At 43.9% G+C, this 24783-nt stretch overlaps 2 protein-coding genes across 11 annotated transcripts in view; one reads left to right on the top strand and one right to left on the bottom strand.

Moving 5' to 3' along the window:
* The window catches only part of RANGAP1 (Ran GTPase activating protein 1), a 38486-nt gene extending 30567 nt beyond the window's left edge, over positions 1-7919 (bottom strand). The window contains exons 1-4 of one of the 3 annotated variants that reach the window (XM_070756076.1): positions 7728-7902; positions 6437-6561; positions 3450-3607; positions 2128-2255 (exon numbers count right to left, since the gene is read on the bottom strand). In XM_070756076.1, coding sequence (XP_070612177.1) covers positions 2128-2255; positions 3450-3561 — 240 coding nt within the window. In that variant the 5' untranslated portion in view covers positions 3562-3607; positions 6437-6561; positions 7728-7902. Of the gene's footprint in view, positions 1-2127; positions 2256-3449; positions 3608-6436; positions 6562-7727 lie in introns of all 3 variants that reach the window. The other 2 variants (XM_070756077.1, XM_070756078.1) reach the window with 2 other exon arrangements.
* Positions 7920-15956: 8037 nt separating this feature from the next.
* The window catches only part of ZC3H7B (zinc finger CCCH-type containing 7B), a 55252-nt gene continuing 46425 nt past the window's right edge, over positions 15957-24783 (top strand). For 2 of the 8 annotated variants that reach the window (XM_070756053.1, XM_070756052.1), the window contains exons 1-4: positions 15986-16048; positions 18391-18450; positions 19298-19331; positions 22183-22380. In XM_070756053.1, the coding sequence (XP_070612154.1) occupies positions 16044-16048; positions 18391-18450; positions 19298-19331; positions 22183-22380 (297 nt within the window). In that variant the 5' untranslated portion in view covers positions 15986-16043. Of the gene's footprint in view, positions 16110-16281; positions 16517-16601; positions 16723-17275; positions 17326-18390; positions 18451-19297; positions 19332-22182; positions 22381-24783 lie in introns of those variants that run through there. The other 6 variants (XM_070756054.1, XM_070756058.1, XM_070756055.1 and 3 more) reach the window with 6 other exon arrangements.

The following is a 24783-nucleotide window of genomic DNA, read 5'->3' as shown; positions in this document are numbered from 1 at the left end:
TTCCCTCCCCCTCTCACTTGTTTTCTCTCCCTCTCTCTCATGCTTTCCTTCTCTCTCTCTCCTTTTCTTCTCTCTTCCTTCCTCTCTTCTTTTTTTTTCTGCCCTGCAACGCGCCGCGAGCCAGTCGGCTGCAAGCAGAAGCTCCAAGACAGTGGCACCAACGTCGGGTCGCAGTACATTGCTGGCGCTGCGCTGGGCATGGGCACGGACTGGCACTGGCCCACTGGCTGGGCCGGGACAGAGGTGCCAGCCCCATGCCCAGCGCAGCACCAGCAATGTGCGGCGTCCTGCAACACATCAAGCTGCCGCCGGCGCCAGTGCCTTGCAGCCAACCGCCCCACCGCCACCCCACGCAACTGCTCAGTGCCCTCCCGCTCGACCCACGTTTGGCTGCGCCACCTTCGCGGCTTGCCCTGCTGCCCCGCGCCCGCCAGAGCTGCCCGGTGCAGACTAAGTGCGGGGCAGAGTAGGCGGCGGCGGTGGCTTCAGGCCCGCCCCCAAACTGAGCTTCCTTTGGCTTTCTTCGAGGCAAAACTGCAAAGCTCACCTGCCGCCTCGAAGGAAGCCAAAGGAAGCTCAGCTCAACGAGGACCGGCTGTTGGTCTCTTGAAGCTGCAGCCGCCGCCGCCCACCAAGGAGATCCCTTCGCCCGAACAGAGGCGGCGGCGGCGAGCTCAAGGAACCAAGAGCCGGTCTTTCTCCGCGCTGAATTGTTGCAGCTTCTGAGGCCGCATCCGCCTCCAGGCGAAGGGATCTCCTCGGTGGGCAGCCTCGGTCCGAAAAGGACCGGCTGTTGGTCCCTTGGCGGAGGCAGAGACGGCCTCAGAGGCAATTGTTGCAGCCTCTGAGGCCGCCTCTGCCTCCGCCAAGGGGCCAACAGCCGGTCCTTTTCGGACCGAGGCCGCCCACCGAGGAGATCCCTTCGCCTGGAGGCGGATGCGGCCTCAGAAGCTGCAACAATTCAGCGCGGAGAAAGACCGGCTCTTGGTTCCTTGAGCTCGCCGCCGCCGCCTCCGTTCGTTTTTTTTGCGTTTTTTTTGCACCGGTGAGGGAGAGAGAGAGCGGGAGAGTGCTGCTTTTTTGCTTCTTCGCTGCCCGCGGGAAGAGCCGGTCTTGTTTACTGCCCCCTCCAGACGCTCTTGCAGGGCTTCCAGGCTCCCCGCGGGCAGCGAAGAAGCAAAAAAGCAGCACTCTCCCGCTCTCTCTCTCCCTCTCTTTCTTGCGTTATTTCTCTCTCACACTCCCTTTCTATGTCTCCCTCTTTCTCTCTCTCTCTCTCTCTCCCTCTCCGCAGCAGACCCCCCACACGCCAAAAGTGCCCAAGCGCGCGCAAACCTCACCGGTGCAAAAAAAAAAAGCAAAAAAGCGGCACTGGAGGGACAAAGACGGTCTGCAGCTGAGCGTCTGGAGGAGGAGGAGGCGGAAAGCCAGGGGGCGGGGAGGAAAGCAATTGGCCAATTTCTTTCTCAGAGGAACTGTTGCTGCTCTGCCATAGGGTGCTTTCCTCCCCGCCCTCCTGGCTTTCCTCTTCCTTGCCGCCGCCAGACGCTCGGCAGCAGAGTGGAGAGGACATTCGGAACTTAGTATATTATAGATGGTAAAATCTCGTACGCTGCCACGGGCCGGGTAAATGACCTCAGCGGGCCGCATCCGGCCCGCGGGCCGTAGTTTGGGGACCGCTGATCTTAAGCATAAAACGTATCAGGAAAGACTTAATGAACTCAATCTGTATAGTCTGGAGGACAGAAGGAAAAGGGGGGACATGATCGAAACATTTAAATATATTAAAGGGTTAAATAAGGTCCAGGAGGGAAGTGTTTTTAATAGGAAAGTGAACATAAGAACAAGGGGACACAATCTGAAGTTAGTTGGAAGAAAGATCAAAAGTAACATGAGAAAATATTATTTTACTGAAAGAGTAGTAGATCCTTGGAACAAACTTCCAGCAGACATGGTAGATAAATCCACAGTAACTGAATTTAAACATGCCTGGGATAAACATATATCCACCCTAAGATAAAATACAGAAAATAGTATAAGGGCAGGCTAGATGGACCATGAGGTCTTTTTCTGCCGTCAGACTTCTATGTTTCTATTATACAGAATAATCAGACATCATAATCTCACCTTGAGCTGAGATTTCTTCTCCAGTGCCTTCGCAATGACTTTTGCTGCTTCAACTCCCACAGTATTCCCTTCCAAACGCAGGGCTTCTAGTCCATCAAATTCTTCAATTTCTTTGATCACATCTTCAGCTGCAGAGATAGGCAGAATATTTCTAAACTCCAACCCAAACTGCATCTATCCTCATTATAATTCCACCTCAAGTCCTATTGTCTCTCCACCAATTGTGCTTTCCTTCCTTTTTATTTAAAATTTTACCAAGAAGGGTTAAAGCAAAATAACAGATTCCTGATTACTGGTTCACATTTTATCCACCATCAGATTTATGATCATTCTCTAGAAGTCATTTAGAAAGTGGTCCCCAACCTCCAGGCTGCGGCCCACCACTGGGGAGTGGTCTATTTCAAACCGAGATGCACAAGAGGTAGGCTGGCTGCGTTCAATTCATCCAAGCAACAAGCCAGCACATCTGTGTTCGCAAGGGCCAGTTCTCCTGTCGGCCCTCCCAGCTGGGCCTAGCCACAAAGTTTGGGAACTGCTGATTTAGGATTAAGTCTATTTGGGGGTATTATAATACAGTGATACCTTGTCTTACAAACTTAATTGGTTCCGGGACAAGGTTCTTAAGGTGAAACATTTGTAAGACGAAACAATGTTTCCCATAGGAATCAATGGAAAAGCGATTAATGCGTGCAAGCCCAAAATTCATCCCTTTTGCCAGCCGAAGCGCCCGTTTTTGCGCTGCTGGGCTTCCCCTGAGGCTCCCCTCCATGGGAAACCCCACCTGTGGACTTCCGTGTTTTTGTGATGCTGCAGGGGAATCCCAGCATCGCAAAAACGAGCGCTTTGCTGGCAACGGAAGTCCGGAGGTGGGGTTTCCCAGCAAAGGGAGCATCAGTGAAATCGCAGTGTCGTAAAAACACTGAAGTCCTCGAAACCCCACCTCTGGACCTCTGTGTTTTTGCGATGCTGCGATTTCACTGAGGCTCCCCTCACTGGGAAACCCCACCTTCGGACTTCCGTTGCCAGCGAAGTGCCCCTTTTTGCGCTGCTGGGATTCCCCTGCAGCATCACAAAAACATGGAAGTCCGGAGGTGGGGTTTCCCAGCTGCGGCGGTGGGTTTGTAAGGTGAAAATAGTTTGTAGGAAGAGGCAAAAAAAATTTAAACCCCGGGTTTGTATCTCGAAAAGTTTGTATGACGAGGCGTTTGTAAGACGAGGTATCACTGTATATGCTTTTATTTTATAAAAATGAGCTCTGCAAAAGTAGTACTGTACATCTACTCAATGAAACACTCATCAACAGCAACAACATATCCTCTTACCATCTTCTGCAGTATTGAGTTTCAGACTTTTGCCTTTAAAGCTCAGCTGGCCTCCGCCCACTTGGGTTTTAGCAAGTGATTCTGCAAGCTTAGTTATATCTTCTGATGCCATTTTTTTTAATTCTGCCAATTTCTGTCAATATTAGATGAGAAAGATGCTGGAAAAGAAGAGAGAAATAACCAACGGTGTAAGATATAAAAATTAGCCTCTTTCACTGTTCTTCTTCTTCTTTTGTATACACTAACAAGAGGAAGCTAAGATTGTTATTGTATTGGTTCTACGGTTATTGTATTTTTTGCTACCAAAAAAAAAACCACAAGTGAAGATAAAAGAGCAGCTTGCCAGGTAGTAATCTATACAACTGTCAAGTGTAGTAGACTAATAATTTCTAATTACCTTTCATGATATATATGCCACTGAACCAGGCTGAAAGCTTGCTGTGAAGACAGCAACGTTTGCTCTTTTCAGACAAAACCAGCCAGGCCATTTTGCCCAAATGTTACTCGGTTTCTCACATCATGTGACTTAGCATCATTTTATAGCAAATGCGACCACCCTGTTTCTTTTATTTTATATATAAATTAGCTTCATTTCAAGCAAAGATGAATAGTGCAGGGCAGAGGATGCAGTAGGGCTGTGATGGCAGGTTGAGCCATATCTGCCGGCATGTGAACCGTTGCCCTAGTTCAGCTCCAGCGCACATGTGCGCGCCAGCCAGCCAATTTTTGGTTCTCCTGGAGGCTCTGGGTAGGTGGGTGAGGCTGTTTTTGCCCTCCCCAGGCTCCAGGGAAGCCTCTGGAGCCTGGGGAGGGTGAAAAATGGGCCTATTGAGTCTGCTAGAAGTCGGAAAATGGGGGAGGGTCATGCATGCATGCTTGGGGAGCATGGGAGCATTGTTGTCAGTGTCACACATACATGGATGGGGTGGGGCACTGGGGGAGCATTGAATTATGGGTGTGGGCATGTGACAGTGTGTGCACACTTTTGGCACCTGAGAAAAAAAAGGTTCGCCACCACTGCACTAAGGCAAGGAAGGTTTTGAAAAGCTTAGTTGGATAACCAAATTCACCATCCAGAAAAGCCCAGATCCACCTTTCTTAAAACAGTAAATTCTGCTTTCATTCCATAAAAATTCTTCCTTATTTCTAGTTCATCCTATTTTATATGCCAGTGATGGCGAACCTTTTTTCCCCTGGATACCAAAAGAGCATATGCATACGCTATCGCTCATACACAAGTGCCCATACCCATAATTCAATGCTTGCAGAGGGCGAAAACACCTTCCCCCACCCCCACAGAGGCCCTCTGGAGGCCGGAAATGGCCTTTTTCCAAACTTCTGGTGGGCCTAGTAGGCTCATGTTTTGCCCTTCCCAGGCTCCAGAGGCTTCCCTGTAGCTGGGGCAGGGTAAAAACTCCCTCCCCATCCCCCAGAAACTCTTCGGACGCCAAAAACACTCTCCCAGAGCCTCTGTGCGAACCAAAAATCAGCTGGCCAGCACACACATGCACTTTGGAGCTGAGCTAGGGCAAGCAGATATGGTTCCGCATGCCACCTGTGGCACCCGTACCATAGGTTCGCCATCACTGTTATATTTATTTTATTTATTAGATTTGTATGCCGACTCGGGGCGGCTCACAACAATAAAAACAGGACAAACTCAATATTTAAAAAGAATTTAAACCCCTTCATATAAAAAGCAATTATACATCTCACACAAACCATGCATAAAATAAAAGCGGTCCAGGGGAATCAATTTCCCCATGCCTGACGACAGAGGTGGGTTTTAAGGAGTTTGCGAAAGGCAAGGAGGGTGGGGGCAATCCTAATCTCCGTGGGAAGTTGATTCCAGAGGGTCGGGACCGCCACAGAGAAGGCTCTTCCCATGGGTGCCGTCAGACGACATTGTTTTGTCGACGGGACCCGGAAAAGGCCAACTCTGTGGGCTTTATAGGTCATAACCAACACTTTGAATTGTGACCGGAAACTGATCGGCAACCAATGCAGACTGCGGAGTGTTGGTGTAACATGGGCATATTTAGAGAAGCCCATGATTGCTCTCGCAGCTGCATTCTGTACTCAGCTCCTCCTGACTAAGGAGGAATGGATTTAATGGTAACAGGGCCAGTAATCCCCCCCCCCCCAGGGTAATGGAAGGACAGATGGAATTGTATTTGGGAGGCAAAACCCACAGCCACTCTGTCTATATACAAAGCTGAGCAAGGAACGATTCATGAGAATAAAGAGTAAACTTAACTGTCAATGTATTTTCTATCAGCGTTCTTTTTTCTTCAATAAAAAAGCATTTCCCAGTCATATACCCTAATTCCCAACTGTTCCATTCCAGTTAAGATGAACCTCCAAAGAAAATGAATAAATAGCACTGACAGAGCCCACATTACAACCATTTGTTTAATGGCCATTTGAAGTTATGGCACCGAAAAAGTGATTTATAAGCCTTTTTCACACATGATAGTTGCAGCATCCCCATGGTTACATGATTAAAATTTAGATGTTTGGCAACTGACTCATATTTATGACGGTTGCCATGTCCTGGAGTTACATGATCTCCCCTTGTGACCTTTTTGACAAGCACAATCAATTGGGCAGCCAGATTCACTTAACAACGTGTTAGTCACTTAACAACTGCAGTGATTCACTTAACAACTGTGGCAATAAAGTTGTAAAATGGGGCAAAACTCCCTTAACAAGTATCTCACTTAGCAACAGAAAATTTGGGCTCAATTGAGGCCATTCAGTGGAGAAAACATAGCTAATACTCCTTTCTGTTCTTGTTTATTTATTATTTATTTGTATTTATATGCTGCCCAACTCCTGAGGGATTCTGGACGGCTAATTTTTTTTAAACTTATTTACTTATCTTATTTATTCCACAACAATTAAATAGATATACTACTAATGACCTTAATCTTCCTGTTACTTGGGGGGGGAATAGAAGTTATTTTCTACTGCTATATTTTCCTTACTAATAATGTCGTCTGTATCTTCTGGCCAACACAAATCTTTTAGCTCGTAGTAACCTGGCAGTATTTAATCTGTACTTTAGAAAGCCTCCTTTTTGGGATGTCTTGCCATCATCTTCTCGCCACTTCTGGAAACAAAACATTTTTTTTTTAAGAAGTTCAGCTCAAAAATATCAACTTTTTTATTAGGAGAAAAAAAAGCAAACCAAAAGGGTAGAGAGAAATCGTGGTTGCTTCTACCCTTATTCTCCTTCACCGTGACAGAACTCTTTTAGGCATTTCATACCGTAACGCTTCAACCGATTCATATAATAATTTTATTTATTTATTATTTTATTTATTTATTTTGTCCAATACACAATGAGGGTTTTACTATACATAGAAAAATACATGATGAAGTTTATAGAGGAGATACTCATAGTAAAATATATCTATGAAAGAATAGAAAAGAAGATATAGTAATAGAACATATCAATGAAAGAATAGAAGAAGAGATATAGGAATAAAAGAAAGGTATAGGAGATATAGGAGAGCAATAGGACAGGGGACGGAAGGCACTCTAGTGCACTTGTACTCGCCCCTTACTGACCTCTTAGGAATCTGGATAGGTCAACCATAGATAATCTAAGGGTAAAGTGTTGGGGGTTTGGGGATGACACTATGGAGTCCGGTAATGAGTTCCACGCTTCGACAACTCGGTTACTGAAGTCATATTTTTTACAGTCAAGTTTGGAGCGGTTAATATTGTTTAAATTAATATTAAGTTTTGTTTCAAGCGGTTCAATATCCCCTCCCTCCCGCCTCTCCTATAAGCACAAGCCAATAACAGCGACGCACTCGGTGACCCGAAGTCCTCAGCATCGGTTCAGACGTGCGCTCGGGGTTTACATAACCCGACCTAATCTGGCCTCGCTGGTGAAGAGCAACGAGGGCGTGACGTCACACAGGGGCGAGAACAAGCAGATTTTGGCAGGAAAGGAAGCCTATCCGTACGAAGGAGGGTCTGAACCGGCGTCACGCCGGATGCTTTTCGTTCGCACCCCCATTACCTGCGACACGTCTACACGTGTACATACCCCGAACACGTGCAGCCCAGAGAGGAAGGCAGAAGGCTCCTTCTTCCTCCAACCGCCCCCCCCCCCCACACACACAATACGGCTCCTTCCGTGTCCCAGCAAAACCGCTGAGGAGGAGAAGGAGCGACGCCCCCCTCCTCAGTTTATCAACGACCTTCCAATAAATGAGGCTGATCAACTGTCCGCCCTCCGGCAGGCGAGCCGCCGCGTCTGCCTACCTGGCGCGTCTGTTCCCGCTGTCACGTTGAGGCCGCCGCCAACCAGCCGAGATGATGGCGTTTGAGGGAGGCGGAGGATTTGAAAGCCGGCAGTTTTGTTTCCCGGGTTGTGATTCGCTCGGCGGCTGCTTGCGTTTGCTCGGGGCGGCTTCGCTTCGCCTCTCTACGCTCCTCCTTCCTTGCGACGGCTCTGAGGTAATTGTAGCCAAAGGGCGGTGACGAGAAGAGGGGGTCGTCATTTTGTGTGGCGCGGTGCGGCTCGCCGGCTCGCCAGCGCGGAGTATCCTGGGAGTTGTAGTTAATCTTTTTGTTTTACAGATGTTTGGGGAAATGTTGACTTTTTTTCTTTCTTTAAAAAAAAAAATCTTTATTGAATATTTATATTTAAAATAACAAAAACAAAGACAAGAAACATACAAACAAAAACAACATACAAGAGCATACAACTTTATAGGTTACTTTGGTATCAGAAATTAAGCATCTGACACTTAACATATATGCCAGCTATTCTGCTGACCCTTGTTCCTTACAGCCTATCTATATTTTATTCTATTTCGTTTTCTAACTTTATTGTAAACTGCACTTTATAAATTACATGGTTTATATCTCTTTGTGTTTCTTTTTCTGGGTTACATTATTTCTCACTACTGTGAACTGGTATTGATTCCGAGGAATCAATAGGTGAGTTTTGCAATAGTTTGTCTGCTTGCTTGCTTGGCCATTGTTAAAAGGATTTATTTATTTATTTATTTATTTTATTTTATTGGATTTGTATGCCGCCCCTCTCCGAGGACTTGGGGCGGCTCACAGCATATATAAAAACAGAACAATAATATGATCCAATTAATACTACAATTTAAAAACAATTAGAAGATTAACAAAAAAAAATAACTTATTAACCAAACATTCAGCAATCATACTTAAAGCATTCAGTGGTCAGGGGAAGATCTAAAAGTTCCAAGCTTGGCGGCAAAGATGAGTTTTTAAGCTCTTTCGGAAGGCAAGGAGAGAGGGGACAGTGCGAATCTCTGGGGGGAGTTGATTCCAGAGGGCCGGGGCTCCCACAGGGAAGGCTCTACCCCTACGTCCCACCAATCGACATTGTTTGGTCCACGGGACCAAAGATTAAGATTACTCTTTGTTTTTATTCATTTTCTTCTTGAAGTGTATACATTGTTAAAGTTTCAAAAAAAAATTTTTTACTTAACTAGTCATACCACCTGTCCCAAGTGTTGTAAAATTCTGCATTGTCTTTTTCCTGGAGTTCCAATGTTAACGTATTAATTAGAACATCTCTCGGCTGTGGCAAGGGGGGCGTTTGCCTAGGTCTGCCTGGTGCATCAGTTGCGGTCCTACTTAGATAGGGAGTGACCTGCTCACAGTCACTCACACCCTCATCACCCCGAGATTCTACTACTGCAATGCTCTCTACATGGGGCTGCCTTTGAAAAGCGTTTGGAAACTACAAATTGTGCAAAATGCAGCCGCGTGAGCAGTCACAGGCTTGCCCAAACTCTCCCGTATTTCTCCAACACTCTGTGGTCTGCATTTGTTGCCAATTGGTTTCCGGACCCAATTCAAAGTGTTAGTTATGACCTATAAATCCCTACATGGCATGGGACCAGAATACCTGAGTCCTTTGGGATTGGGCAGCATAGAAGTCGAATAAATAATAATACAGTGGTACCTCGTGATACGAACCCCTCGCCATACGAACAATCCGAGATACGAACCCAGGGTTCAGAAATTTTTTGCCTCTTCTTCCGAACTTTTTCCGTGTTACGAACCCACCGCCCAAACACCCAATCCAGAAGTTCGGCAAAAGTTCGGGTTCGGGTGGCCACCGAGAAGCCCCGCCGCCCGGCTGTCGCCTTTTGAAACAGCTGGGGGGCTTCTCGGCGTCCTCCCGAACCCGAACGCCAAACCCGAACTTTTGCCGAACCTTTGGGTTCGGCGTTCAGGAGAATGCCGAGAAGCCCCCCGGCTGTTTCAAAAGGCAACAGCCGGGCGGCAGGGCTTCTCGGCGGCCTCCCGAACCCGACCTTTTGCCGAACTTCCGGGTTCGGCATTGGGAGAACGCTGAGAAGCGGCCCGCTGTTTCAAAAGGTGACAGCTGGGCGGCGGCGGTTTTTTGCGCTTTTTTTCTTGCATGCATTAATTCATTTTACATTGTTTCCTATGGGAAACAATGATTCATCTTATGAACTTTTAGCCTTACGAACCTCCTCCGGGAACCAATTAAGTTCGTAAGACGAGGTATTACTGTACCGCCAAGACTGCCTTCTGCCGCATGAATCCCAGCGACCGTTCAGGTCCCACAGAGTTGGCCTCCTCCAGGTTCCATCAACCAGACAATGGGGGAGAGCCTTCTCTGTGGGGGCCCCGGCCCTCTGGAATCAGCTCCCCCCCCAGAGATTCGTAAGGCCCCTGCCCTCCTTGCCTTCCATAAGAGTCTGAAGACTCACCTATGCTGCCAGGCCTGAGGCTATTAGATCTCTGCCCCCTGCCTAATGAATATGTTGAGAGAAGTTGGAGTGAATTGAATGCTTGTTTTCTATGGTTTGGGGTTTTTTTTTTAGTTTTTTTAATTAGTTAATTGGATTAAGATATTTTGTATTGTATATTTTAAATGTTGTGAGCCGCCCTGAGTCCTCGGAGAGGGGAGGCATAGAAATCCAATAAATAAATAAATAAATAATTCATCTCTGCTACCTCATGTATTTTAATTATCAAGTTTAATGTCAAATAGGGGGTTCCCTGCTTCCAATTTTGAGCATATGCCATTCTAGCTGCTGTTATTTTTTTTCTTTCATGGAGCGGTTTGTTGCTAGAAGCAAGCGAGATGAATGTGTGTAGAAGAGAGTCGGATTAGCAAAGCATTGGTAGTTTTTGTAAAAAAGAAAAAGTTTTCTGCTCTCTGCCACGTTTCCATTTGTGTCATATGTGGAAATGTTACAGCCTTGATTTTTATATCTGCAGATTCATCACATTCTTAGTGTTTATATGCAGTCGTTAAAAATAGTCGATGAATTTTGAAACATGTTGTGAGAAAGTAAGTGCTTTGGACATTCCTTTAAATTTCCTAAAGGAAATACTTTAAATTATGGATTATTTATTTATTTATTAGATTTCTATGCCGCCCTTCTCGAAACGACTCAGGGCCACCGTTCCTTGAAAGCTGCATGCGTGCGCGCCCCCCCAAATACCCCCGCGCACCCTTTTTCACGGCTGCGCGCTCCCCATCCCCCTGCCAGCCCGCAGGGGGGGCGGGGGCGGGGAGGCACCGGCAGCAGAAGGGAAGGGAGCCGCGGCCCCCTTGGCCTTTCAGCGCTGCCCCCCGCCCACCCGATCCACCGCCTCTGCTCCTGCGCCGCCTCCTGCCTTTGGGCACTGCTCCTCCCGCACCCAGAACGCACGCCCTGCCCGTCTCACAGTCCCTTTGCCAAGAGCACTTTCGTCCCGGGCTCTCAGCAAGGGGATTGCAGGAGAGGCGGGGCAGGCGTTCTCTCAGCGGAGGCCGGCGAAGGTGATATTCAATGTTGGGGGGGCGCGCACGATTGCGCGCGCTCCCTATCTCCATACCAGCCCACTCGGAACATTCAAAATAAGAAAAACCTTCGAAGGTTTTTTTTATTTTGAATGTTTTGAGTGGGCTGGTATGGAGATAGGGAGCACGCGCAATCGTGCGCACCCCCCCAACATTGAATATCACCTTCGGCAGCCTCCGCTGAGAAGAACGGAGAGAGAACGAGAGTGAGTGAGAGCAACAGACAACAAGATAGAGAGAAAGTGAGAAAGAGAGAGAGAGAGAAAGGGGGGAGAGAAAGAGATAGCAAGAGCGAGAGAACAAGAGAGAGAAAGAGTGTGAGAAAGAAAACAAGAGAGAAAGAGTGAGTGAGAGAGAGAAAGCAAGAGAGAGAAAGAAAACAAGAGAGAGAAAGTGAGAAAAAGAGAGAGAGCAAGAGGGGGAGAGAGAGAGAAAGACAGAGAGAAAAAGAAAGAGAGAGATGAGAGAGGAAGGAAGAGAGTGAGAGAGAGGAAGAAAGCAAGAGAGACAGAGACAGAGAAAGCAAGAGAGAGAGAAGAGTGGAAGGAAGAGATAGAGAGAAATGATAGAAAAAAAGGGAGAAAAGAGAAATGAGAAAATGATTGAGGCAGAGAATGAAAGGAAAGAGAGAGAAACAGAAAGTGACTCTTGATTTAAAACATATGGTAAAAGCACTTAAATAATAACAGAGGGGAAAAAAACCCCAGCCCTCACCTGTTTTTATTAATAGTTATGTTTTTGGTTTTGCTGGTTGATTTAGTTTTAATACTAATGGATTTTGTTTTTTTTTAATTATTAATTTCTTTTAATAAAAAAGAAGGGATGTTTTTTTCTTATTTATTTATTTATTTATTCTATGCTGCCCAGTCCCAAAGGGACTGTCGCTCAGACACTATACTTTTCCGCCCACACCGAAAAAAAATTAGAGGGTACATTGCTCAGGGCGGTATACAACATTGTAAATACACAATATATATAAGAAATCTAATTATTTTAAGAAACATATACAAAATTAATTTTAAAAAAATCTAAAACCCCTTATACCATCATCCACATTCATCTAATTCAATCATTCATATCAGCCGGGGACAATTTCATGATTCATGGTCCCCTTGCCTGCTGGCAGAAATAGGTCTTTCAAAGCCGGGGCTGCCACAGAGAAGGCTGTTTCCCTAGGCACCACCAGACGACATTGTCTGGCCGATGGGACTTGGAGAAGGCCAACTCTATGGGACCTAATCGGCTGCTGGGATACAAGAGGCAGAAGACGGTCCATTATGTTTAATGAAATGGGGAAAGCAAGAACAGTTTAGCATCGAAGTAAAGCATTTGTGTCAATTAGTAGAATGTTTAAAGAATGGTTGAGCAGTGAGCAATGGAGAAATGGTTAGAGACACCAGCATGTGTACAGTACCTTCTGGGTGCAGACTGACTGTGAATCAAAATTATTTGCAGCAAAGGTTTGAATAATACAGTGAGGAATATGATTGTGAAAAACTGCATTGAATAGTAAAATTTGACAGGGATAAAAAGAGAGTGATGAATAATGCAAGCTACAGTATATCTAAATGGTGTGAAACTAGAGGAAGTAAAATGAATTTGCTTAAGTTGATGCACAGAATTAGAAAACAATGGATTGTGATTTGTTTCAAGGAATGAAACCGAAATATCTAAGACTGTTTTGTCCATTTGTTTATGAGAGTTGGGTATGACAGGAGAAATGAAGTTGAATACAATAGGTTTTTCCCCAAGCCATGGCTTCTTGTCCTCTGTCCTTTTACTCTTTTATTCATTTAGGAAGGCAACTGTTTAATTTGTTGGTCAGTCACTGCAATGCATATCTATCTAGAATGCAATACCATAAGGTTACTTTAAAAGTATTATAGAGTTAACAGCAAACAGGTAATGAATAAATATAGATTGAATATAAAAGTATGTGACCAGTAAAAAAAAATACAGGAAGGTGCTTTGTTCAGAGAGAAGAGGATCATTCTTTATCAAGTGGACCAGGTATCCACTTGAGTGAATTTTGCAGCCTTATTTGAAAAGAAACCATAACAAAAACAACATATATGGTAGAAAAAAATGTGCTCTTTCTAATGAAATAAAAATGAAGATGATTGAAGGTGAGAAAACAGAGAACTCTGTTTCATCACTTTCAATCATCTCCATTAGAAGGAGCACATTTTTTTCCTATCATTCTGTTTTCTCACCATCAATCACCTTTATCAAATAAGGTTGCAAAATTCACTCAAGTGGACACCTGGTCCACGTGACAAAGAATGGCCCTATTCTCTCTGAACAAAGCACCTTCCTGTATTTTTTTTTTCTGGCCACACACTATTATATTCAATCTATATTTATTCACTATCTATTTGCTGTTAACTCTTTCATTTAGAACTGGGGTCCCCAATCCTCGGTCTGCAGCCCAGTGCTGGATAGCAGGCCTGCAGGTGGTGTGTGAGCAAGTGAAGATACAGTTGTGCAAGTGGTGAGTGTGTGCAATCCATCCCTATTCAACATTGTTTATTTGCATAGCCGCCGGAAAAGTTGGGAATTACTGATATAGAATCATACTTGCTTAAGATACATGTCGCCACATGTTGTGTTTAGTTCTTTTGTTTTTCTCTTTTACAGCCCTCTTTAATCAGTTCATAGAGTCAGCATATTGCCCCCAACAATCTGAGTCCTCATTTCACTGACTTTGGAAGGCTGAGTTAACCTGCTACTGGTTTCAAAAAAAGTGGGTAGCTATATTTTGGTCCAAATAAAAAAGGAAGAAATCCAATTTTCAAAAAGTCCATTGCTCCATATTAAAAAACATTTTTATTTATTTTATTTATTTATTTATTTATTATTTGGATTTGTATGCCGCCCCTCTCCGAAGACTCTGAATTTCTGAATTCAACAAGATCAGCATTGCAGATTTTACACAACCAGACTATCACTTATCACATCTTAATTTTAGCCACAAGCCTGTTACTTATCTTATGCAAGAGAGAGAGCCACAAACTATAATTACACAAAAATGGCCTTTTGAGGAACTTAAGAACATAAGAGACCCCAAAACATTTTGTTTTTCACAATGGTAAACCAGTTCCTACTACGATACTCACAGGCAGGAAACAACCACAGTTTTTCTGTCATTGTTCCCCTACAAATTGTGGGATTATGTTTTTCCTACTCACATAATTTTCAAAATTAATGGCCCTGGATAGATTGGATCACCATAAATTTATATATTCTCTTTTAAAGCCATCCAAATTAGTAGCCACGTCATACTATATTTTTTGTAATTAATTCCACAGGTTAATTTATTTATTTATTTATTTATTTATTTATTAATTACTTAGATTTGTATGCCGCCCCTCTCCAAAGACTCGGGGCGGCTCACAACACGTGGAAACAAATCATAAATAATCTAACAAATTTAAAATTAAAAGATTTAAAAGACCCCATATACTAACAAGCATACCATATATAAATTAAACATGCCCAGGGGAAGATGTTTCAGTTCCCCCATGCCTGACGGCAAAGGTGGGTTTTAAGGAGTTTATGGAAGGCAGGAAGAGTAGGGGCAGTTCTAATCTCTGGGGGGAGTTGGTTCCAGAGGGCCAGTGCCGCCACAGAGAAGGCTCTTCCCCTGGGTCCCGCCAGACGACATTGCTTAGTTGACGGGACCCGGAGAAGGCCCACTCTGTGGGACCTGATCGGTCGCTGGGATTCGTGCGGCAGGAGGCGGTCTCGGAGATATTCTGGTCCAATGCCATGAAGGGCTTTAAAGGTCATAACCAACACTTTGAATTGTGACCGGAAACTGATCGGCAAGCAATGCAGACTGCGGAGTGATGGTGAAACATGGGCATACCTAGGTAAGCCCATGACTGCTCTCGCAGCTGCATTCTGCACGATCTGAAGTTTCCGAACACTTTTCAAAGGTAGCCCCATGTAGAGAGCATTACAGTAGTCGAACCTCGAGGTGATGAGGGCATGTGAAGAACTGCTTCTTTTATCTACACAAAGTTTCCTTTCAATTACCTTCACAGGGTAGTCTTAGTATTTTGAGTAAGGGAGGAAAAACATCTTGCCGGATTTACTTTGATTCTTTCAAACTGTAGCTTCAATTTGGATCACTTTACACTTAATTTAAGTCATCTTTCCCCTATAATTGACAGGACATTGTATTGCAATCTTTCATTGCAAAATGCAATCTATATGTGATAGTATTATGGGAAGAAATATCCATCTTAAATATACTTTACTATGTGTATATCCTCTATAACCTTCATTATATATTTACTATATGTATACCCAATATAACTCTCATTGTGCAATGGACAAAATCAATCAATCAATCAATAAAATATCTTCTCTGGTTTTATTGGCGAATACAGCATTTTACAGCGGGTAAATTTTCACATACAGTATTTTCATTTCCTATGTTTTAAGTGTGATATTTCAAAAGTCTGGGCACAAATACACTAGCAGATTTATTAAGTGCTGGAGTTGAGTTCAATTTGAAGGAGGCTTTACCGTATTTTAGAATACGTACTGCTGTACACTCCGTGCGTGTTGGTATCTCGAGGACCTACGGTGGGAAACAGGTGGTCGCTAGGACCTGGAGGGATCCCAAGGAAGCATTTTGCCTGGCTGCTAAGGCTGTGTTCGGGAGACCTGGAAATGAAAGTAAAAAAGACGAAGAGGCACATGGAGGGAACAGCAGGGGCAGCAGCAGAAGCTGCTCTAGGATCAGAATTCCGCCTTCTGCAATGAAGTAATAGTGACTAATGATCCATAATAACAATATCTCTAGTACTACCATCCCATTAATCAAGGCAAGTAACCATAGTGAACATTTATTTCCAAGCAGAAGGGGTGAGTAGGTTATATGTATATATACATATACTGTATATATATATACATTGGTCTGATAAGGAAAGCAAAAGGTGGAGGGAGAGATGTGAGAAACCCCCACCCCCCCAGCAATAATTACATAGATCCGACGAACAGTGACAAACATCGGAGTTGCAAGTTGCAGCCAGATCCTCCCCAATCAAAAAGTCTCTCGGTCTTCCTTTAAAAACACAGCTGGGAGCCAATGGGGTAAAAAAGACGATTTCCCCCCGAAGGAGATCTATGGGAGGGCCGGCAGGAGTTTGGGAGTGAATGGCGGATCCCACCCGGTGCCCTTTTGGAACGATCGGGACTTCCTACTCTTTCTCTCCGATGGCGCCAGGGGATTGTAAGCTGCTTTTTGCCGATCTGTGTGTGTGTGTTTTAAATTAAAACCATTTTGGTTGAAAGCAGAACTGCCGACGCCTATGAGTGGGTTCCGCTTAAAGAGAGCTTTCAGTTCTGCTGGATCTGGCGTTTTGTAGCCTGACTTAATCAAAGTTGACCAGTGTAACAGCATGGAAATGGCTCCCTGTGTAGCGGATACATCTTCTTGTATGGGTCCTAAACATCTTTCTGCGCCGTGGGGCTGTTGTAAGCTTGGAAATAACCGTGGCGCTTGCTATGAGTTTTGGGAGAGAGTGCCTGTAATCATACGGTGGGGTTTCCCCCCTGGTTATTTCCGCCATAGAGATATCTCCGATTCCGGATCGCTTTACTAAGCGAGGCCGCGGCTTGGAGGCCTTGGATTAATGGGGGTAGTAGGGGACGGTTGTATTCCGGCCGAATTTGAAACTTAAAAATCGTAGTGTTTTTTTTTTAATGAGGAGAAAGGAAGGACAACGGTTTGAAGAAGCCAAGTAATATAAAATGAAAAACAGTTACTGTGCATAAGTGCATGTTGTGTTATAATCTGAATACCGAAGGCTTCCTAATACTTGTTAATATAACAAACTGCCATTCGTGCATAAATGTCGTGTGCCTGTTGCATTAATTTAATAGGTTAAGCAAGTGATGTTAGTAGTGTGGGGAATGCATATATTTAGGAGAATGGCAAATGTGTTTAAATTGCTACTGAGAATGCAGCATTTTATTCTCCACGACTAGGAAAAAGTAGCTGAGTGCCAGGAACAGTAAATTAGGCGTTGTAACTTCCAGGTTGGTGAGATATACTGTAGTAGTGTATGGCTAGACTTTGTTTAAGCCTTTGGTATATTTCTATGGTATCTGTTTTTCATCTGTCTTTTGCTCATTTTAAGTAAACTTTGCCTAATAAATAGTGAAAATTGGTCATATTTTGTCGAAAATGTTTGAATAAAGTTACTACACAACTTTCCAAAACGGTGCTAACCATTAGTTATGATTCTTAATATCATATTGGTGATTTGTGACTTGTATGTGGCTTAGCATTGATTGTTATTAGGAGTTTGGTAATCTCCAAATTTGTAAAAAAAAAATACAGTATTTGAATGCTCTAACAGTGAAAGATTTTAAGAAGAGATTGGACAACCCATTTGTCTGAAATATTAGGGTTTCTTGCCTCAGCTGAAGATTGGACTAAAAGACCTCCAAGATCCCTTCCAACTCAGTTGTTCTGTTCTGTTTGCAAGAAAGTCAATGGAGAAACTAGATTCACTAACTTAACAATTGCAATGATTCAGTTAACTTCTAAATGATTCATATAACAACTGTGGCAAGAAAGCCCATTAAATGAGGCAAAATTCTCTTAATAATTGTCTTGCTTAGCAACAGAAATTTGGGACACAGTTGTAGTCATAAGTGTAGTGGTCTACTCACCAGTAGATTTTATATTTCCTTAATCATCATTACAATTACTGTATTTAAAAAGTTATCCTATGTGTAATTTTCTCTTAAAGTCAGAGTCTTTAGAATAATTCCAAAAATTTCCAAGATGTTGAGAAAGATTAAAAGATCTTAAATTTTTCCTTCCTATTCATTTGCATAATGAGGTAAACATAATGAAATAAGCTTCTGCTTTTTCTATATTTTTAAGAAGGGAAGTTGTTGGAATTTATTTGCTCACATTTGCGGATAATATATTGCTAAGTGTTTACATTTTTTATTTATTTGAGGATGGAAGGAAAATACTAAATACTAACATATTTGGGAAAGAAATATAATAGTGCTATGTCCATCTTAAAATTTGAACTACAAAAAGTTGTACAACTGTAAAAATTAAAATATTCTTTTTTATTATTGCAGTGATGCAATGGAAAGACAAAAAAGAAAAGAAGAGATAGAGAAAGGTCTTCAGTTTATTCAGTAAGTAACCATATTTGGTAGTGGCGGTGCTTCTGTTTTCATTTATTGTAATATAAAACTACTTTGATCAATATATCATCAAACAGCAAATCTCTATTATGGTTGCATCAGTGTAAAATATGGCAGTGCCCAAGCATTTACTTGTTGGAACTATGTGACCTAATTTAAACATATTACCTTCATGTGGCGTATAGAACCTAGAAATATTAGACTTCCATTAATGTATTTCAGTTAAAGTACAGGAAAACCTCTGAGACCAAGGAGGAATATAATTTATTAGATTTCTATTTATCTTTTTCTTTTGTTAATTCAATCTGTAAATTTGAGGAGATGTTCTTCAGCTGATTTATTCTATTGATTGGCTTTATAGGAACATTTTCAAATTAATTGACAGTTTGAGGCTTATATTCAGTTTTTGTTGGCTTGAGCTTTACATGACTATAATTTTCCAATACAGAGGCATTGAACTTTGTCCTATTTATAAAGTCAAGTCAAAGCCTTTATTGTCACACATCATGTATACAGCAAAATTGGTTAGAAACCTTGCTGCACATATGGGCCATGGATACTAGTCATAAATTTTCCTTCTTCCATTTGTTGGAGAGTTTACTGATTTCCCCCCCCCCCCATTAAAATTGCTTAAAATTCTTGACAAACACCAATTTATCAGTCAGCCTTTAATGTTGGTATCTAATAATCACTGGAAAATTTATGGAAAACTGGGATATCTTTTATACTGTGGAAATTTATACATGGAATATACATGCCTTTATGTGTATTAAATCGATGTACACATTTCATGACTGTTTCATTTTTTCATAACAGTTTCATTCATTCTTCATTCTAGATCTACATTACCATTAAGCCAAGAAGATTATGAGGTAACTTTAAGATTTCACATTCTTATTTTAAAGTATCTAATGGTATTATGTAAATACAGCTTAACCTGTTGTCATAGGTAATGTTGGGGAATAGAAGAATAGTATTAATCGTTTTTTAGAGTGGTTAGGTGAGCTTAGTTTTATGTGGAAAAATCACCAATCATTCTCAGCTCTACTTTTGATTATCATAAAAATAATCTCCAAACAGGCCTTTCACTTTATTCTTACAGGACATCATGTTTGTATGTTTTATTTATTATAAATACTTTATTCAGGCTTATTCATTATTACAACATCTACAGAACTTACAATGAACCAAAATATAGTGATGAACATAACAATCTTAACTGCAGAACAAAAGCATACACAATAGTGAAGCATGTTTGAAATGTAGGATCAGTAATGAGATGGCCCTGCTGAAGAAACCTTTATGCATTTTTAGAAATGCAGCAGGAAAAAAAAGTGTATTGACTTCTAAGGAAGAATCACCAAAACACAGAGGCAGATACTAAGAATTCCCTGCCATTTGGTTAAGTTGTTATTAACTGGGCTGGATCATCTGGCTTAGTTGAACTGAGAATTGTTGACTTTTCTTACAAGGATTTTTTTCATTCAGCCCAGTAGGAAAAATGGAAAAGAAAGCTTTGGATCTTCCTATTCAAAGTCAGCAATTTAGAACGTAACAATCCTTGCGCCCATCCTGAAATGGAAAAGATCACAGTGAAGATGATTTTAATGTGAAATCCTTGGTGGTGTTTGATCTTAGTTGATTGCTTGCAATGTTTTGTTACCCGATTAAGTAATATCAGTGCTAGCAGTATCAGGTTTGCTCCCTATTTGTACAATAGCTTGCCCTGCCACTGCTGGCTCCTTGATTAGATTTTCTGCTTAATTTATCCCTGAGCTACACGTATTCTCTTCCATTGGATGATTTTAATGAGAAATTCCATTTTTAAACCAATGATGCCACTGCAAATATAAGTAGCAATCAACTTAAAATGGCAATTGGGACTGGACTATCCATTACAAAGTGATATGGTTACAAAGTGACCGCAGGGAAGGTCATAAATGACAGTGGTTGTAAACATGATAAGTGCAGATTGCCAAGCACTTTGTTTGCTATATGGGATGAAGGGATGCTAAGATAGCTGGAGTTCCAAGGACTTATCATAATCACCATTTATTCAGCACCATTGTAACTTCAACTGGTTGTAGGGTAGGGTTAAAATTGGGGATCCTCAACCCCCGGTCCATGGACAGATCGTCACCTGTCTGTGGCGTGCCAGAAACTGGGCCTTGCAAGCAAGTGAAGTCCCATTGGCGGGATTCAGGCAGCACATGAATCAACACCCCCCTCCCTCAGTCCATGGGAAAAACCTCTCCGTGGAACTGGTCCCTGGTGCTCAAAAGGTTGGGGGTCACTGGGTTAGACTGCTATATAAGGAAAATAAAACAATGATCAAACAGTATTTTGAAAAATCAGATCAATCAACTTGTTCTGTCGAGCTCTCTGGTAGAATCCTCCCGAAAATGCACAGATACAATTTCAGACACACACACATATGAAAATGCAAAACAATGTTCTGTATACCGAAAATGCAAATAAACGAAGCACTCTTTTTGTATAGCAAAGAGCACTTGTCTCCAAACAAACTGGTAATTTGTACAAGTCCCTTATCAGTTCTGTGATACTTAGCTTGCATAGTCCTTCTTCTTTCAGAAAGTGAAACACACTTTGCTGTGGTTTAGTTTCAAAGCGGGGGGAAAATCAGCACACAAAGGTCAAAGTCAGCAAAGCAGGCACGAAACACAACAGATAATCCTCCACAATGGCCAAACCCACAGGCTGCTATTTATAGCAGCCTCACTAATTACCACAGCCCCCCCCCAACCACAGGTGGCCTCATTTTCTTTGATAATAATCTCTCAGTTGTTGTTGCCTATGCATCGCTCTCCGCATGCGTGGCTGTATCATTAACTCTTGTTCCGAATCCAAGGAGGAGCTAGATAATCGATCTCCTTCTGAGCTGTCTGCCACACTCTCCTCCTCCCTGTCACTCATGTCTTCTTGGTCAGAGGAGCCTTCATCAGGAGATTCCACCGGGGGCAAAACAGGCCTGCAGCATGTGGATGTCTCCCCCACATCCACAGTCCTTGGGGCAGGAGCTGGGCCAGAGCTAACCACAACACAACTAAAGCAAACAAGTTGGTATTGGTTGAAGAAAACATTGGGTTTCAGTTTATGTTAGAAACTGAATGCTCAAGGCAGGGAGGATGGCTTCACCTGAGCCTTCAGCTTGGATATTGTTGGGCAATTCCTCCCCCTTCCTTGTTTTTCTTCTTTCTCTTGAGCACTGTCCTCATCATTTTATAAAATGCGAAGAATAATTTAAATCCCATATCTACACTATGGAGACTGCTTGGGGCCTCCGTCAGGCAACCAAAGTACTCCAGCTTTTAAGTGAGGAATTTGTTTGTTGAAAAACCCACTTTTCTAATGGCTCTGAGGTTTGAATCCACTAGTTTTCAACTGCTGTGCTAGAACAACCAAAGATGATTTATCTCTATTCATATCTCAGGATTCAAATGGTTTATAGAATGATTTTAATAGCCCTATTGTGCCACACTTAAAACTCTGGATTTGTTACATCTGGTCTCTATTGTGTAATAAAAGCATGTTACAAAGAATTGGTAGGTCTGAAACAGATGAGAATAATACAATTGATTATTTAGTGCTACTGAGCTATTACTGCAGAATAATAGGTTAAAATGTTGTGGAGGGAACCATAAATGAAAACCTTGAAAGTAATTATTAAGTTTTGAATCCTCCTTTTCACATTCCTCCCTATAGGCTTTTTTACAAAAATTGGTGCAAAACCTACTTGCAGAGGGAAATGATTTATTCAGAGAGAAGGATTATAAATTGTCACTGGGGCAGTATGTTGAAGGGTTGAACGTGTCTGAATATGCAGCTTCAGATGAAGTGAACATTCCTGCGGATCTTTTATGTAAACTCCATGTCAATCGAGCCGCCTGCTACTTTGCTATGGTGAGTACCCCTTTGACCAGCGGTCCCCAAACTACGGCCCGCGGGCCGGATGCGGCCCAACGAGGTCTTTTAACCGGCCCGTGGCAAGCTCACGAGATTTTACTGGTCGATAAAATAAGCTCCCGAATCTCCTGTCAACTCACCACGGTCGGCTGTTCAGCGAGGAGAAGGTGGAGAGGCAAGGAGGCGGGGAGGAAAGCGGGACTGCAATTGGCCCCTTCCTTTGTCGCCTTTAGGGAGAGAAACTGTTGCTGCCCTATGGCAGAGCAGCAACAGTTCCTCTCCCTAAAGGCGAGAAAGAAATTGGCCAATTGCAGGCCCGCTTTCCTCCCCGCCCCCTTGCCTCTCCACCTCCTCCTCCCCTCCTCCTCCGCGGTGAGTGGACGCAAAATTCAAGTTTGGGTGTGGGGGGGAGGCGGCTGCTTGAAAACCCCTGACCTCCATCGCCTCCCCCCCACGGCACAAGGCGAGCACACCTCGCCGCTGACACAGGCGCCGGGGACTGCCCTGTCCCCCTGTCCCCACTGCGCAAAACTACGCAGCCCCAGACCGCTCGCTTCTCCAGCCAGCAAAGCCAACTGCCTGGCTTTGCTGGCTGATGCAGGGAAGGAAAGCGTCACATTTAAAAAGCACGCCACTTTCTGGGAGTGCGGCGCCGTGGTGGCCTTCAAGCGCGGCCCTTCTCGGCGCCCCACCACCCGTTCATGCAGGAAGAGATCGGGCACTTTACTGGGAGGTGGAGGCGGCGTGGGGCCGGACGCTGGGTGCCGGGGAGGGCGAAGGAGTGGACGCACCTCTCAGCTGCAGAGCGGAACGGGGGTGGAGATCAGCAGCGGAGTCCGGCGCTGGGGCCATGCGGGACCGCTCATCCAGGCGCGCGTGGACCGGCAAGCCTGGATGAGCGGTCCCGCATGGCCCCAGGCCCCCAACGCCGGACTCCGCTGCTGATCTCCACCCCCGTTCCGCTCTGCAGCTGAGAGGCGCGTCCACTCCTTCGCCCTCCCCGGCACCCAGCGTCCGGCCCCCACCTCCCGGTAAAGTGCCCGATCTCTTCCTGCAGGAAAGGGTGGTGGTGCGCTGCGAAGGGCCGCGCTTGAAGGCCACCACGGCGCCGCAGTCCCAGAAAGTGGCGTGCTTTTTAAATGTGACGCTTTCCTTTCCTGCATCAGCCAGCAAAGCCGGGCAGTCGGCTTTGCTGGCTGGAGAAGCGAGCGATCTGGGGCTGCGTAGTTTTGGACAGGGGGACAGGGCAGTCCCCGCCGCCTGTGTCAGCGGCGAGGTGTGCTCGCCTTGTGCCGTGGGGGGGAGGCGATGGAGGTCAGGGGTTTTCAAGCAGCCGCCTCCCCCCCCCACAGAGATAAGAGAGAGAAAGAAAGAGAGGGACAGAGAGAAAGAAAGAGGGACAGAGAGAAAGAAAGAGAGGGACAGAGAGAAAGAAAGAGAGGGACAGAGAGAAAGAAAGAGACAGAGAGAAAGAAAGAGGGACAGAGAGTAAGAAAAAGAGGGACAGAGAGTAAGAAAGAGAGGGACAGAGAGAAAGAAAGAGAGGGACAGAGAGAAAGAAAGAGACAGAGAGAAAGAAAGAGGGACAGAGAGTAAGGAAGAGAGGGACAGAGAGAAAGAAAGAGGGACAGAGAGAAAGATAGAGAGGGACAGAGAGAAAGATAGAGAGGGACAGAGAGAAAGAAAGGGACAGAGAGAAAGAAAGAGAGGGACAGAGAGAAAGAAAGAAAGAGGGACAGAGAGAAAGAAAGAGAGGGACAGAGAGAAAGAAAGAGAGGGACAGAGAGAAAGGAAGACAGACAGAAAGAAAGAGGGACAGAGAGCAAGAAAGAGAGGGACAGAGAGAAAGAAAGAGGGACAGAGAGAAAGATAGAGAGGGACAGAGAAAGAAAGGGACAGAGAGAAAGAAAGAGAGGGACAGAGAAAAAGAAAGAGAGGGACAGAGAGAAAGAAAGAGGGACAGAGAAAGGGAGAGAGAGAAAGAGAAAGAAAGGTAGAGAGAAAGAGGGAGAGAGAAAGAGAGTGAGTGAGAGAAAGGGAAGAGAGAGAGAAAGAAAGAGAGAGGGGGGAGAGAAAGAGGGAAAGATAGAGAGGGAGAGAGAAAGGAAGAGGAGAGATAGAAAGGGAGAGAGAGAGAAAGGAGGAGACAGAGAGAGGGAGAGAGAAAGAGGGAGAGATATAAAGAGAGTGAGTGAGAGAAAGAGAGAAGAGAGAAAAAGAGAGAGAGAGGACAGAGAGAAAGAGAGAGAACTAGAAAGACAGAAGGACAGAGAGAAAGGGAGAGAGAGAGAAAGAGGAAGAATAAATATTAAATATTGTATTTGTTCCCATTTTGTTTTTTACTTTAAATAATGTATGTGCAGTGTGCATAGGGATTTGTTCACACGTTTTTTTAATAGT

Source organism: Erythrolamprus reginae, chromosome 6 (genome assembly GCF_031021105.1).
Source record: "Erythrolamprus reginae isolate rEryReg1 chromosome 6, rEryReg1.hap1, whole genome shotgun sequence".
NCBI classification, from domain to species: domain Eukaryota; kingdom Metazoa; phylum Chordata; class Lepidosauria; order Squamata; family Dipsadidae; genus Erythrolamprus; species Erythrolamprus reginae.
The sequence above is the reverse complement of the archived record's forward strand: the minus strand, read 5'-3'. Positions and strand labels throughout refer to the sequence as shown.